General features: G+C 41.7%; 1 protein-coding gene and 1 long non-coding RNA gene across 5 annotated transcripts; both read left to right on the top strand.

The window, feature by feature from the left end:
- The first annotated feature begins 784 nt into the window (after nt 1-784).
- On the top strand, nt 785-6,676 carry LOC149401509 (uncharacterized). 3 transcript variants are annotated; one of them, XR_016296428.1, is made up of 4 exons: nt 785-1,244; nt 2,586-2,709; nt 3,766-5,973; nt 6,281-6,676. XR_016296428.1 is itself a non-coding variant. In XM_089611233.1 (2 exons), exon 2 carries the CDS (start codon nt 4,317-4,319, stop codon nt 4,908-4,910), a length of 594 nt encoding a protein of 197 aa, XP_089467359.1. In that variant the 5' UTR covers nt 785-1,244; nt 3,766-4,316; the 3' UTR covers nt 4,911-5,968. The 3 variants fall into 3 exon arrangements, 1 of the variants encoding a protein (XP_089467359.1); XR_016296429.1 differs by having other exon boundaries at nt 6,297-6,676; XM_089611233.1 differs by lacking the exons at nt 2,586-2,709; nt 6,281-6,676 and having other exon boundaries at nt 3,766-5,968.
- A 2,897-nt stretch (nt 6,677-9,573) lies between these two features.
- Nucleotides 9,574-13,305, top strand: LOC149401510 (uncharacterized). Of its 2 annotated transcripts, XR_016296706.1 has the most exons (3): nt 10,145-10,693; nt 12,024-12,147; nt 13,204-13,305. It is a non-coding gene; the product is annotated as an uncharacterized LOC149401510 (long non-coding RNA). The 2 variants fall into 2 exon arrangements; XR_016296707.1 differs by lacking the exons at nt 12,024-12,147; nt 13,204-13,305 and adding an exon at nt 11,001-11,396 and having other exon boundaries at nt 9,574-10,693.
- Nucleotides 13,306-13,702: the final 397 nt, after the last annotated feature.

A 13,702-nucleotide genomic window follows, 5' to 3' on the forward strand; every position in this document is an offset into this window, starting at 1 on the left:
AGAGGTAAACAGGGGCACCCCCCCTGTTTCCCCTTTGTAGTTCATGTGTTCTCTACTCATTTTCAGGTACTCTGACGAACTCAAGGGACATCCACAGCTAAGGGACGACTCGGGATACCGGGTCCGACACGCTCGAGTCAAGACGAGACCACTTGGTCCGGCCTTGGGTCTAACCGTCTTTGGCTCCTAAATAGTTGTACGAAAAAAAGCGACAACATTTTGGCGCTAGAAGGAGGGGATCTCTCGACCTTGACGACGCATCCCCTCTACCAGTCTTCTTCTCACTTCTACGACTCTCGAGAGATGAGTCGTAGCCCCGCCACCTCCGTGGGCGCCCGAGCGACTAGCTCGAGGCGCGACCTCCAAAGCTCCGCGCACCGTCTCGAAGGGCAACCTCGTGATAACGAGAGTGTAAGGACAAGTTTCTGCGTCACTCGTATTTGGAGATAATAAGCGAGTTTCCGTTGTTACAACTAAATTCTCGAGTGGGTTATATTTCAATGGATTTATCGAATTAATTTTAAATATGTTAAGGTTATGGAAATCTCGGAATGAGTAAAGGAATTATCGAGTTTATCTCGATTAGTAAATTAATTCCGAGGAAATATTCCGGAAATTAATTTAAGAAACAAATTCTCAAGGAAGAGAATTAATTCCGAGAAACCTTAAATATATTTTAATTAATCGAGAACGAACGAGAAAATTCTCGGTTCGAATCATATAATTATAATCCGTCCGGTGATGGATTTAATTAAATAATTATATGAAAATGACGTGGTTGTAACAATTTTTAAGGGACCCATTTGAAAGGAAACAAGAAAAATAGGTTGGTTTGTAATTAATGGGATAAGGATGAGCATTGCCATGTCATCAATCAAAGATTTGGATAATATCAAGTGATGTTTATCACTTAGCCGAATAAAATCAAACCCACCAGCCCAAGGAAGAGAAAAGACACGGGAAAAAAAAAGAAAGAAGAAGGAGAAGAGAACCCGAGGGAGAGAGAGAGCCGAGAGAAGGGAGAGCAAGAGAGAGAGAGCGGTCGAGCGAGCGAGAGAGAGAAAGAGATTGAGGGAGTGAGCTCGCGGAGGAGGAGATCGGCCGACAGCAAGTCACCGAGGCCGAGACTCGCCACAGGACGCACGCGCGGCCGAGAAGGAACCAGCGCCGCCGCGAGCAAGCCGAGGACGCCGGAGCAGAGAAATTCGCCGGAGAAGGAGTAGAGAGAGACAGCGACGGAGAAGGTAAGCTCGATTTTGAGTTTCTGTCCCTCTACGGTTCGGATTTGAGGAAGATTATATATCTAGGGTTTGGAGATTTGGGGATTTTACATGGGTTGAGGTTTAACTCCGAAATTGATGTGTGGGTCTTAGATTCAAGTTATAATTGAAGAATCGTTACTTAATTTCGGGATTTATGAGATGATTTGGATGAGTTTGGATTTGGAATTGTTTAAGCCGTGTGATATTGTTATTGTTGCGATATTGTTGCTGACTGTGTACGTGTAAGGTTGTTTTGAAGTTTTGTTATAGAGTTGTTAAGTCGTTTTCTTTTGTTGCGAGTTGTGTCGAGTGTTAGACTCGGTCTAGGTGGGCGGCACAGGTCTCGGGGCAGCGGTTCGGGACGGCGAGGGCGCTGTCCAAGAGTGTCGGAGCTGCTGCGCGAGTGACGACGGAGCGGGGCTGGTCAGCGAGGTTCATCGGCTCGGTTGGGACGAGCTGTTGGGCCGGGGACGGCAGCGACATTGTGGCGGCTCTCGGGGGGGCTGTTCACAGCTGTCGGGTTTCGTTCGGAGACTCGCGAAGTCTCGGTTTAGTGTTAGAAAGTCGAGAAATTTCCCGAGTCTCGACTCTAGTCGCGAACCGTTTTTTTTAGTTTATGTGTCGTGATGTATAAGTACTATTATGTTTTTACGGTTCACTAATTATTATATTGTTCAAGTAGTATCGTTTGAGTTATCCTACGTTATTATTAGTATGTTATCGTTACTAAACTCGTTGATGATTCAATCAAATTAGTTAGTATACTTATCTTCATTATGTATTAAAAATCGAGTTCGACTATAAGCTCGACTCTTTTAATTTGGAAAAAGAATATCAACGAGAAATGTTTTATTTACGTTCTCAAATACTTATAACTTATCAATAAAGAGACAAGTCATAAAATATTTTCTAAAATACATTTGAGAAGTATCGTTTTGAGTTATTTTCATATAGCTTACGTATGCTATAGATTGTTAGTAAGAGTTTCTTTATACGTTCTTTTCTTTTAGTTTCGACCTTCGGGAACCTATCCTAAGCAATGGGTTTTGTCCCGTCAAAAGAATAGGTGGTCGAATAGCGGGGCGTTTCTTAGCCTAGATCAGGGAAGTTGTTAAGGCCTTGTTCTTAGGCGTCGATTCTTTTTAGTCTCTGTTCTGTCATGTATTCCCTGATGTTTGTTTTTTTAGACGCTCTGAGTAGCGTGACTAGGAGGACGTTTTGAATACGTTCCTTATGAGCTTTCTTTTAGTAGAAGTGTGTACGTTAGTAGATCAATGGACGAGATACTGAGTATGCTCAATGTTCGATCTTTCTCTTCCATAGATACGTCCAGATTGCTATAAGGATTAGCAGGAGAAGCTTACGAGGACTGGGTTATACGTGAAGTTAAGAAGAACCCTTTTATCTGGAAGAGAAGATCTCAGGATTCGAAAGAATCGTTATCCGGGTAAGTGGATTATAGGCACCTACAATATCAAGAAATATTATATATATCTTTATATATATACATATATTGTACGTGCATTTTCTATATGCTTTCTAGTAAGCAAGAGTAAGATAAGCCAGAAGATAACTCACTATCAAGATTAAGGGCTTTAAGCCACTAACGAATTGGGAAACGGAATTAGTCCGGCTAACTAAAAATGGCTAGAGGATCTAGGAACCCGAGCCTTTGTTACGTGTTTAGTTAGTTTTCCTTCCAAGAGATCCAGTCCTAGTAAACTGGGTTATGAGAGACTCTAGTTAAGACTTGTATTCAAAAGCGAGGATATTATGATAGGATCTTTGGGAGTCGCATCTCAAGATCTTATAAGTCACGAGTTAATAAGCGAAAAGAATATATGTTAAGATCGGGATTGAACCCGAACTAAGCAGTCTCTCATGTTAAGTTAATTAAAGAGAAAACACAGAATGGTACCGCCTCCGACATATACCCCTTGTTAGCAGGTACCTATTATGCTTCGTGCTGGTACCACATGGGGATTAGGCAGGAGACTGTGCACCCTCCTGTCTGGCGCCAATAAGATATGTGTCGTGCGGATATCATTAAGGGATCCCGAGCAGGAAATGTATTGTATGATGGGAATTGCCGGGACCTAAGCTGGCATATTCTCAAGTAAGAGGAGTTACCGGGACCTAAGCTGGTAATTCCATAGTTATGATTAAAGCAAGTATGTTTATGATGTGAATCACCGAGACCTAAGCTGGTGAATTCTTAAGTAAGGGGGATCTCTCGGGACCTAAGCTGAGTGATTCCTAAGCAGATGAATCTATCGGGACCTAAGCCGATTGGTTCTTAAGTAAGATGAATCTGTCGGGACCTAAGCCGATTGATTCTCAAGTAAGGTGGATTTATCGGGACCTAAGCCGATACTTCCGCAAGTTATTAAAAGATATGATCTCATGTTATGTATTGTTTATGTGTGATGTGCATTGTGCATTAGATATGTAGATATCCGCTTACTGAGTCTTTCGACTCACAGTTATTATCTTGATATTGTAGATAAAGGAAAGGCCAAAGAAGACTGAGCAGAGCATCAGCGAAACCGGTAAGTAAGTAGGCGTGTGTATGTACGGCTGCCGACCTGTGGCTAAGTCAAGGGCGAATGAGTCTATTTTGTTTTTAAAAGACGAGTCTTTTGTTTGTAAAGTTTTAAATAGTATGTTTTAAGAAAAAGGAAAAATTCGCCCATATTTTTTAGACGTTTATGTAAATATTTTAAAAGTTTTTCTAGAAAATGTTTTCTGGAAGCGCTTCCACCAAAGTTTTTATGAATTTTATTTATGTCAAGTAAGATACGAAGATCTCTGTCGCGGCTCGTGGGCGAGCTAAGGCTCGCGGGTCGTGACAGAATTTTTGGTATCAGAGCCCAGGTTGAGCCGTTTCTGTAGACTTGTGGTCGTACATACACTAACTTACTTACTTATAAGTCAGCTGATGTTTAAGATAGCCTTATCTATAATATCTTGTTGAGTCTTTGTGAAAGATAGCGGTTACATTAGGATAACCGTATGCTTACCCAATCCTACTCTTAGGTGAAGTAAGGATTAAGAATGGGACCTAAGAAGCGAACGCAGACAGATCTTTCACAAGAAATGATTGAGATTAGCAGGGCTTTAGAGCGTCAAGTAGAAGATGCTCGTCGAAGGGATGCTCAAATAGAAGAGCAGAACAGGTTGATCACGCAACTTATTGCGCGAATGAATGAGCAGCAACCTCCACAGGGACAACAAGACCCTGAACCCCAGGCGCATCGACCAGAACAACCTGGAGGACAAGGTGAGCACGTGCCAAATATGAATAGGAATCCAGATGGTCAGAATGTACAAGCGCCACCACAAGCTCAAGCTATGGCGCCAGATGAGGTTCCGCTGTTCCAGATTCCGATAATGGCACCGACTGTCGGGGAGCCTGTATATGAGCGTTTTCGTAAGCAGAAACCACCGACTTTCGATGGAAATGCTGATCCTTCCCTAGCGGAGAATTGGATTAAAAGGATCCAACAGATCTTCACGTACATGCAACTTACAGATGCTGAGAGGGTTGCTTGTGCTGTGAACCAGCTGGAACTTGAAGCTCGAAGCTGGTGGGAGGTAATCGCAGTTTATGATGAAGGGAATTCCTGGTTAGTTATATCTAACCGTTAGCAAGTGACTATTTCAAGTCACTAGTGTAGTTTGAGTATGATACGTGTGTGGACTTTAAGACCAGAATCAGTTTGTTATTCATCAAGCGATGACACGTTTAGAAAAAGGTATATCCTCTCTTGTTTTCTGAACATGGAAAATTATCTGGAAGCTCGATAGTGTGATGCAGAAGGAGTACCCTGCTTTTCTTTAAGTTTCGAGGACGAAACTAACTTAAGGGGGTAGGGATTGTAAGGACAAGTTTCTGCGTCACTCGTATTTGGAGATAATAAGCGAGTTTCCGTTGTTACAACTAAATTCTCGAGTGGGTTATATTTCAATGGATTTATCGAATTAATTTTAAATATGTTAAGGTTATGGAAATCTCGGAATGAGTAAAGGAATTATCGAGTTTATCTCGATTAGTAAATTAATTCCGAGGAAATATTCCGGAAATTAATTTAAGAAACAAATTCTCAAGGAAGAGAATTAATTCCGAGAAACCTTAAATATATTTTAATTAATCGAGAACGAACGAGAAAATTCTCGGTTCGAATCATATAATTATAATCCGTCCGGTGATGGATTTAATTAAATAATTATATGAAAATGACGTGGTTGTAACAATTTTTAAGGGACCCATTTGAAAGGAAACAAGAAAAATAGGTTGGTTTGTAATTAATGGGATAAGGATGAGCATTGCCATGTCATCAATCAAAGATTTGGATAATATCAAGTGATGTTTATCACTTAGCCGAATAAAATCAAACCCACCAGCCCAAGGAAGAGAAAAGACACGGGAAAAAAAAAGAAAGAAGAAGGAGAAGAGAACCCGAGGGAGAGAGAGAGCCGAGAGAAGGGAGAGCAAGAGAGAGAGAGCGGTCGAGCGAGCGAGAGAGAGAAAGAGATTGAGGGAGTGAGCTCGCGGAGGAGGAGATCGGCCGACAGCAAGTCACCGAGGCCGAGACTCGCCACAGGACGCACGCGCGGCCGAGAAGGAACCAGCGCCGCCGCGAGCAAGCCGAGGACGCCGGAGCAGAGAAATTCGCCGGAGAAGGAGTAGAGAGAGACAGCGACGGAGAAGGTAAGCTCGATTTTGAGTTTCTGTCCCTCTACGGTTCGGATTTGAGGAAGATTATATATCTAGGGTTTGGAGATTTGGGGATTTTACATGGGTTGAGGTTTAACTCCGAAATTGATGTGTGGGTCTTAGATTCAAGTTATAATTGAAGAATCGTTACTTAATTTCGGGATTTATGAGATGATTTGGATGAGTTTGGATTTGGAATTGTGATATTGTTATTGTTGCGATATTGTTGCTGACTGTGTACGTGTAAGGTTGTTTTGAAGTTTTGTTATAGAGTTGTTAAGTCGTTTTCTTTTGTTGCGAGTTGTGTCGAGTGTTAGACTCGGTCTAGGTGGGCGGCACAGGTCTCGGGGCAGCGGTTCGGGACGGCGAGGGCGCTGTCCAAGAGTGTCGGAGCTGCTGCGCGAGTGACGACGGAGCGGGGCTGGTCAGCGAGGTTCATCGGCTCGGTTGGGACGAGCTGTTGGGCCGGGGACGGCAGCGACATTGTGGCGGCTCTCGGGGGGGCTGTTCACAGCTGTCGGGTTTCGTTCGGAGACTCGCGAAGTCTCGGTTTAGTGTTAGAAAGTCGAGAAATTTCCCGAGTCTCGACTCTAGTCGCGAACCGTTTTTTTTAGTTTATGTGTCGTGATGTATAAGTACTATTATGTTTTTACGGTTCACTAATTATTATATTGTTCAAGTAGTCTCGTTTGAGTTATCCTACGTTATTATTAGTATGTTATCGTTACTAAACTCGTTGATGATTCAATCAAATTAGTTAGTATACTTATCTTCATTATGTATTAAAAATCGAGTTCGACTATAAGCTCGACTCTTTTAATTTGGAAAAAGAATATCAACGAGAAATGTTTTATTTACGTTCTCAAATACTTATAACTTATCAATAAAGAGACAAGTCATAAAATATTTTCTAAAATACATTTGAGAAGTATCGTTTTGAGTTATTTTCATATAGCTTACGTATGCTATAGATTGTTAGTAAGAGTTTCTTTATACGTTCTTTTCTTTTAGTTTCGACCTTCGGGAACCTATCCTAAGCAATGGGTTTTGTCCCGTCAAAAGAATAGGTGGTCGAATAGCGGGGCGTTTCTTAGCCTAGATCAGGGAAGTTGTTAAGGCCTTGTTCTTAGGCGTCGATTCCTTTTAGTCTCTGTTCTGTCATGTATTCCCTGATGTTTGTTTTTTTAGACGCTCTGAGTAGCGTGACTAGGAGGACGTTTTGAATACGTTCCTTATGAGCTTTCTTTTAGTAGAAGTGTGTACGTTAGTAGATCAATGGACGAGATACTGAGTATGCTCAATGTTCGATCTTTCTCTTCCATAGATACGTCCAGATTGCTATAAGGATTAGCAGGAGAAGCTTACGAGGACTGGGTTATACGTGAAGTTAAGAAGAACCCTTTTATCTGGAAGAGAAGATCTCAGGATTCGAAAGAATCGTTATCCGGGTAAGTGGATTATAGGCACCTACAATATCAAGAAATATTATATATATCTTTATATATATACATATATTGTACGTGCATTTTCTATATGCTTTCTAGTAAGCAAGAGTAAGATAAGCCAGAAGATAACTCACTATCAAGATTAAGGGCTTTAAGCCACTAACGAATTGGGAAACGGAATTAGTCCGGCTAACTAAAAATGGCTAGAGGATCTAGGAACCTGAGCCTTTGTTACGTGTTTAGTTAGTTTTCCTTCCAAGAGATCCAGTCCTAGTTAACTGGGTTATGAGAGACTCTAGTTAAGACTTGTATTCAAAAGCGAGGATATTATGATAGGATCTTTGGGAGTCGCATCTCAAGATCTTATAAGTCACGAGTTAATAAGCGAAAAGAATATATGTTAAGATCGGGATTGAACCCGAACTAAGCAGTCTCTCATGTTAAGTTAATTAAAGAGAAAACACAGAATGGTACCGCCTCCGACATATACCCCTTGTTAGCAGGTACCTATTATGCTTCGTGCTGGTACCACATGGGGATTAGGCAGGAGACTGTGCACCCTCCTGTCTGGCGCCAATAAGACATGTGTCGTGCGGATATCATTAAGGGATCCCGAGCAGGAAATGTATTGTATGATGGGAATTGCCGGGACCTAAGCTGGCATATTCTCAAGTAAGAGGAGTTACCGGGACCTAAGCTGGTAATTCCATAGTTATGATTAAAGCAAGTATGTTTATGATGTGAATCACCGAGACCTAAGCTGGTGAATTCTTAAGTAAGGGGGATCTCTCGGGACCTAAGCTGAGTGATTCCTAAGCAGATGAATCTATCGGGACCTAAGCCGATTGGTTCTTAAGTAAGATGAATCTGTCGGGACCTAAGCCGATTGATTCTCAAGTAAGGTGGATTTATCGGGACCTAAGCCGATACTTCCGCAAGTTATTAAAAGATATGATCTCATGTTATGTATTGTTTATGTGTGATGTGCATTGTGCATTAGATATGTAGATATCCGCTTACTGAGTCTTTCGACTCACAGTTATTATCTTGATATCGTAGATAAAGGAAAGGCCAAAGAAGACTGAGCAGAGCATCAGCGAAACCGGTAAGTAAGTAGGCGTGTGTATGTACGGCTGCCGACCTGTGGCTAAGTCAAGGGCGAATGAGTCTATTTTGTTTTTAAAAGACGAGTCTTTTGTTTGTAAAGTTTTAAATAGTATGTTTTAAGAAAAAGGAAATATTCGCCCATATTTTTGAGACGTTTATGTAAATATTTTAAAAGTTTTTCTAGAAAATGTTTTCTGGAAGCGCTTCCACCAAAGTTTTTATGAATTTTATTTATGTCAAGTAAGATACGAAGATCTCTGTCGCGGCTCGTGGGCGAGCTAAGGCTCGCGGGTCGTGACAGAATTTTTGGTATCAGAGCCCAGGTTGAGCCGTTTCTGTAGACTTGTGGTCGTACATACACTAACTTACTTACTTATAAGTCAGCTGATGTTTAAGATAGCCTTATCTATAATATCTTGTTGAGTCTTTGTGAAAGATAGCGGTTACATTAGGATAACCGTATGCTTACCCAATCCTACTCTTAGGTGAAGTAAGGATTAAGAATGGGACCTAAGAAGCGAACGCAGACAGATCTTTCACAAGAAATGATTGAGATTAGCAGGGCTTTAGAGCGTCAAGTAGAAGATGCTCGTCAAAGGGATGCTCAAATAGAAGAGCAGAACAGGTTGATCACGCAACTTATTGCGCGAATGAATGAGCAGCAACCTCCACAGGGACAACAAGACCCTGAACCCCAGGCGCATCGACCAGAACAACCTGGAGGACAAGGTGAGCACGTGCCAAATATGAATAGGAATCCAGATGGTCAGAATGTACAAGCGCCACCACAAGCTCAAGCTATGGCGCCAGATGAGGTTCCGCTGTTCCAGATTCCGATAATGGCACCGACTGTCGGGGAGCCTGTATATGAGCGTTTTCGTAAGCAGAAACCACCGACTTTCGATGGAAATGCTGATCCTTCCCTAGCGGAGAATTGGATTAAAAGGATCCAACAGATCTTCACGTACATGCAACTTACAGATGCTGAGAGGGTTGCTTGTGATGTGAACCAGCTGGAACTTGAAGCTCGAAGCTGGTGGGAGGTAATCGCAGTTTATGATGAAGGGAATTCCTGGTTAGTTATATCTAACCGTTAGCAAGTGACTATTTCAAGTCACTAGTGTAGTTTGAGTATGATACGTGTGTGGACTTTAAGACCAGAATCAGTTTGTTATTCATCAAGCGATGACACGTTTAGAAAAAGGTATATCCTCTCTTGTTTTCTGAACATGGAAAATTATCTGGAAGCTCGATAGTGTGATGCAGAAGGAGTACCCTGCTTTTCTTTAAGTTTCGAGGACGAAACTAACTTAAGGGGGTAGGGATTGTAAGGACAAGTTTCTGCGTCACTCGTATTTGGAGATAATAAGCGAGTTTCCGTTGTTACAACTAAATTCTCGAGTGGGTTATATTTCAATGGATTTATCGAATTAATTTTAAATATGTTAAGGTTATGGAAATCTCGGAATGAGTAAAGGAATTATCGAGTTTATCTCGATTAGTAAATTAATTCCGAGGAAATATTCCGGAAATTAATTTAAGAAACAAATTCTCAAGGAATAGAATTAATTCCGAGAAACCTTAAATATATTTTAATTAATCGAGAACGAACGAGAAAATTCTCGGTTCGAATCATATAATTATAATCCGTTCGGTGATGGATTTAATTAAATAATTATATGAAAAGGACGTGGTTGTAACAATTTTTAAGGGACCCATTTGAAAGGAAACAAGAAAAATAGGTTGGTTTGTAATTAATGGGATAAGGATGAGCATTGCCATGTCATCAATCAAAGATTTGGATAATATCAAGTGATGTTTATCACTTAGCCGAATAAAATCAAACCCACCAGCCCAAGGAAGAGAAAAGACACGGGAAAAAAAAAAAGAAAGAAGAAGTAGAAGAGAACCCGAGGGAGAGAGAGAGCCGAGAGAAGGGAGAGCAAGAGAGAGAGAGCGGTCGAGCGAGCGAGAGAGAGAAAGAGATTGAGGGAGTGAGCTCGCGGAGGAGGAGATCGGCCGACAGCAAGTCACCGAGGCCGAGACTCGCCACAGGACGCACGCGCGGCCGAGAAGGAACCAGCGCCGCCGCGAGCAAGCCGAGGACGCCGGAGCAGAGAAATTCGCCGGAGAAGGAGTAGAGAGAGACAGCGACGGAGAAGGTAAGCTCGATTTTGAGTTTCTGTCCCTCTACGGTTCGGATTTGAGGAAGATTATATATCTAGGGTTTGGAGATTTGGGGATTTTACATGGGTTGAGGTTTAACTCCGAAATTGATGTGTGGGTCTTAGATTCAAGTTATAATTGAAGAATCGTTACTTAATTTCGGGATTTATGAGATGATTTGGATGAGTTTGGATTTGGAATTGTGATATTGTTATTGTTGCGATATTGTTGCTGACTGTGTACGTGTAAGGTTGTTTTGAAGTTTTGTTATAGAGTTGTTAAGTCGTTTTCTTTTGTTGCGAGTTGTGTCGAGTGTTAGACTCGGTCTAGGTGGGCGGCACAGGTCTCGGGGCAGCGGTTCGGGACGGCGAGGGCGCTGTCCAAGAGTGTCGGAGCTGCTGCGCGAGTGACGACGGAGCGGGGCTGGTCAGCGAGGTTCATCGGCTCGGTTGGGACGAGCTGTTGGGCCGGGGACGGCAGCGACATTGTGGCGGCTCTCGGGGGGGCTGTTCACAGCTGTCGGGTTTCGTTCGGAGACTCGCGAAGTCTCGGTTTAGTGTTAGAAAGTCGAGAAATTTCCCGAGTCTCGACTCTAGTCGCGAACCGTTTTTTTTAGTTTATGTGTCGTGATGTATAAGTACTATTATGTTTTTACGGTTCACTAATTATTATATTGTTCAAGTAGTCTCGTTTGAGTTATTCTACGTTATTATTAGTATGTTATCGTTACTAAACTCGTTGATGATTCAATCAAATTAGTTAGTATACTTATCTTCATTATGTATTAAAAATCGAGTTCGACTATAAGCTCGACTCTTTTAATTTGGAAAAAGAATATCAACGAGAAATGTTTTATTTACGTTCTCAAATACTTATAACTTATCAATAAAGAGACAAGTCATAAAATATTTTCTAAAATACATTTGAGAAGTATCGTTTTGAGTTATTTTCATATAGCTTACGTATGCTATAGATTGTTAGTAAGAGTTTCTTTATACGTTCTTTTCTTTTAGTTTCGACCTTCGGGAACCTATCCTAAGCAATGGGTTTTGTCCCGTCAAAAGAATAGGTGGTCGAATAGCGGGGCGTTTCTTAGCCTAGATCAGGGAAGTTGTTAAGGCCTTGTTCTTAGGCGTCGATTCTTTTTAGTCTCTGTTCTGTCATGTATTCCCTGATGTTTGTTTTTTTAGACGCTCTGAGTAGCGTGACTAGGAGAACGTTTTGAATACGTTCCTTATGAGCTTTCTTTTAGTAGAAGTGTGTACGTTAGTAGATCAATGGACGAGATACTGAGTATGCTCAATGTTCGATCTTTCTCTTCCATAGATACGTCCAGATTGCTATAAGGATTAGCAGGAGAAGCTTACGAGGACTGGGTTATACGTGAAGTTAAGAAGAACCCTTTTATCTGGAAGAGAAGATCTCAGGATTCGAAAGAATCGTTATCCGGGTAAGTGGATTATAGGCACCTACAATATCAAGAAATATTATATATATCTTTATATATATACATATATTGTACGTGCATTTTCTATATGCTTTCTAGTAAGCAAGAGTAAGATAAGCCAGAAGATAACTCACTATCAAGATTAAGGGCTTTAAGCCACTAACGAATTGGGAAACGGAATTAGTCCGGCTAACTAAAAATGGCTAGAGGATCTAGGAACCCGAGCCTTTGTTACGTGTTTAGTTAGTTTTCCTTCCAAGAGATCCAGTCCTAGTAAACTGGGTTATGAGAGACTCTAGTTAAGACTTGTATTCAAAAGCGAGGATATTATGATAGGATCTTTGGGAGTCGCATCTCAAGATCTTATAAGTCACGAGTTAATAAGCGAAAAGAATATATGTTAAGATCGGGATTGAACCCGAACTAAGCAGTCTCTCATGTTAAGTTAATTAAAGAGAAAACACAGAATGGTACCGCCTCCGACATATACCCCTTGTTAGCAGGTACCTATTATGCTTCGTGCTGGTACCACATGGGGATTAGGCAGGAGACTGTGCACCCTCCTGTCTGGCGCCAATAAGACATGTGTCGTGCGGATATCATTAAGGGATCCCGAGCAGGAAATGTATTGTATGATGGGAATTGCCGGGACCTAAGCTGGCATATTCTCAAGTAAGAGGAGTTACCGGGACCTAAGCTGGTAATTCCATAGTTATGATTAAAGCAAGTATGTTTATGATGTGAATCACCGAGACCTAAGCTGGTGAATTCTTAAGTAAGGGGGATCTCTCGGGACCTAAGCTGAGTGATTCCTAAGCAGATGAATCTATCGGGACCTAAGCCGATTGGTTCTTAAGTAAGATGAATCTGTCGGGACCTAAGCCGATTGATTCTCAAGTAAGGTGGATTTATCGGGACCTAAGCCGATACTTCCGCAAGTTATTAAAAGATATGATCTCATGTTATGTATTGTTTATGTGTGATGTGCATTGTGCATTAGATATGTAGATATCCGCTTACTGAGTCTTTCGACTCACAGTTATTATCTTGATATTGTAGATAAAGGAAAGGCCAAAGAAGACTGAGCAGAGCATCAGCGAAACCGGTAAGTAAGTAGGCGTGTGTATGTACGGCTGCCGACCTGTGGCTAAGTCAAGGGCAAATGAGTCTATTTTGTTTTTAAAAGACGAGTCTTTTGTTTGTAAAGTTTTAAATAGTATGTTTTAAGAAAAAGGAAAAATTCGCCCATATTTTTGAGACGTTTATGTAAATATTTTAAAAGTTTTTCTAGAAAATGTTTTCTGGAAGCGCTTCCACCAAAGTTTTTATGAATTTTATTTATGTCAAGTAAGATACGAAGATCTCTGTCGCGGCTCGTGGGCGAGCTAAGGCTCGCGGGTCGTGACAGAGAGCCAGCCCCAAGACCTGGCGAATGACCCCGAGGCCGCAGTCCGAGAGGACACGCCTCGAAGGCTCGCCGAGCTCCTAGACCGCCCCGGCGTCACCGGCGCGCTCATCGCCGACCTCCTCGACTCCAACAATGTCGATGACATCAACC

The sequence above is a fragment of the Urtica dioica genome, chromosome 4 (genome assembly GCF_054948205.1).
Source record: "Urtica dioica subsp. dioica isolate 48M chromosome 4, U.dioica_male_clone48M_v1_H2, whole genome shotgun sequence".
In the NCBI taxonomy this organism is placed as follows: Eukaryota; Viridiplantae; Streptophyta; class Magnoliopsida; order Rosales; family Urticaceae; genus Urtica; species Urtica dioica.

What these genes read in the sequence shown, in the direction of transcription:
- LOC149401509 (XM_089611233.1), top strand. Translation starts at nt 4,317, where the DNA reads ATGGGACCTAAGAAGCGAACGCAGACAGATCTTTCACAAGAAATGATT.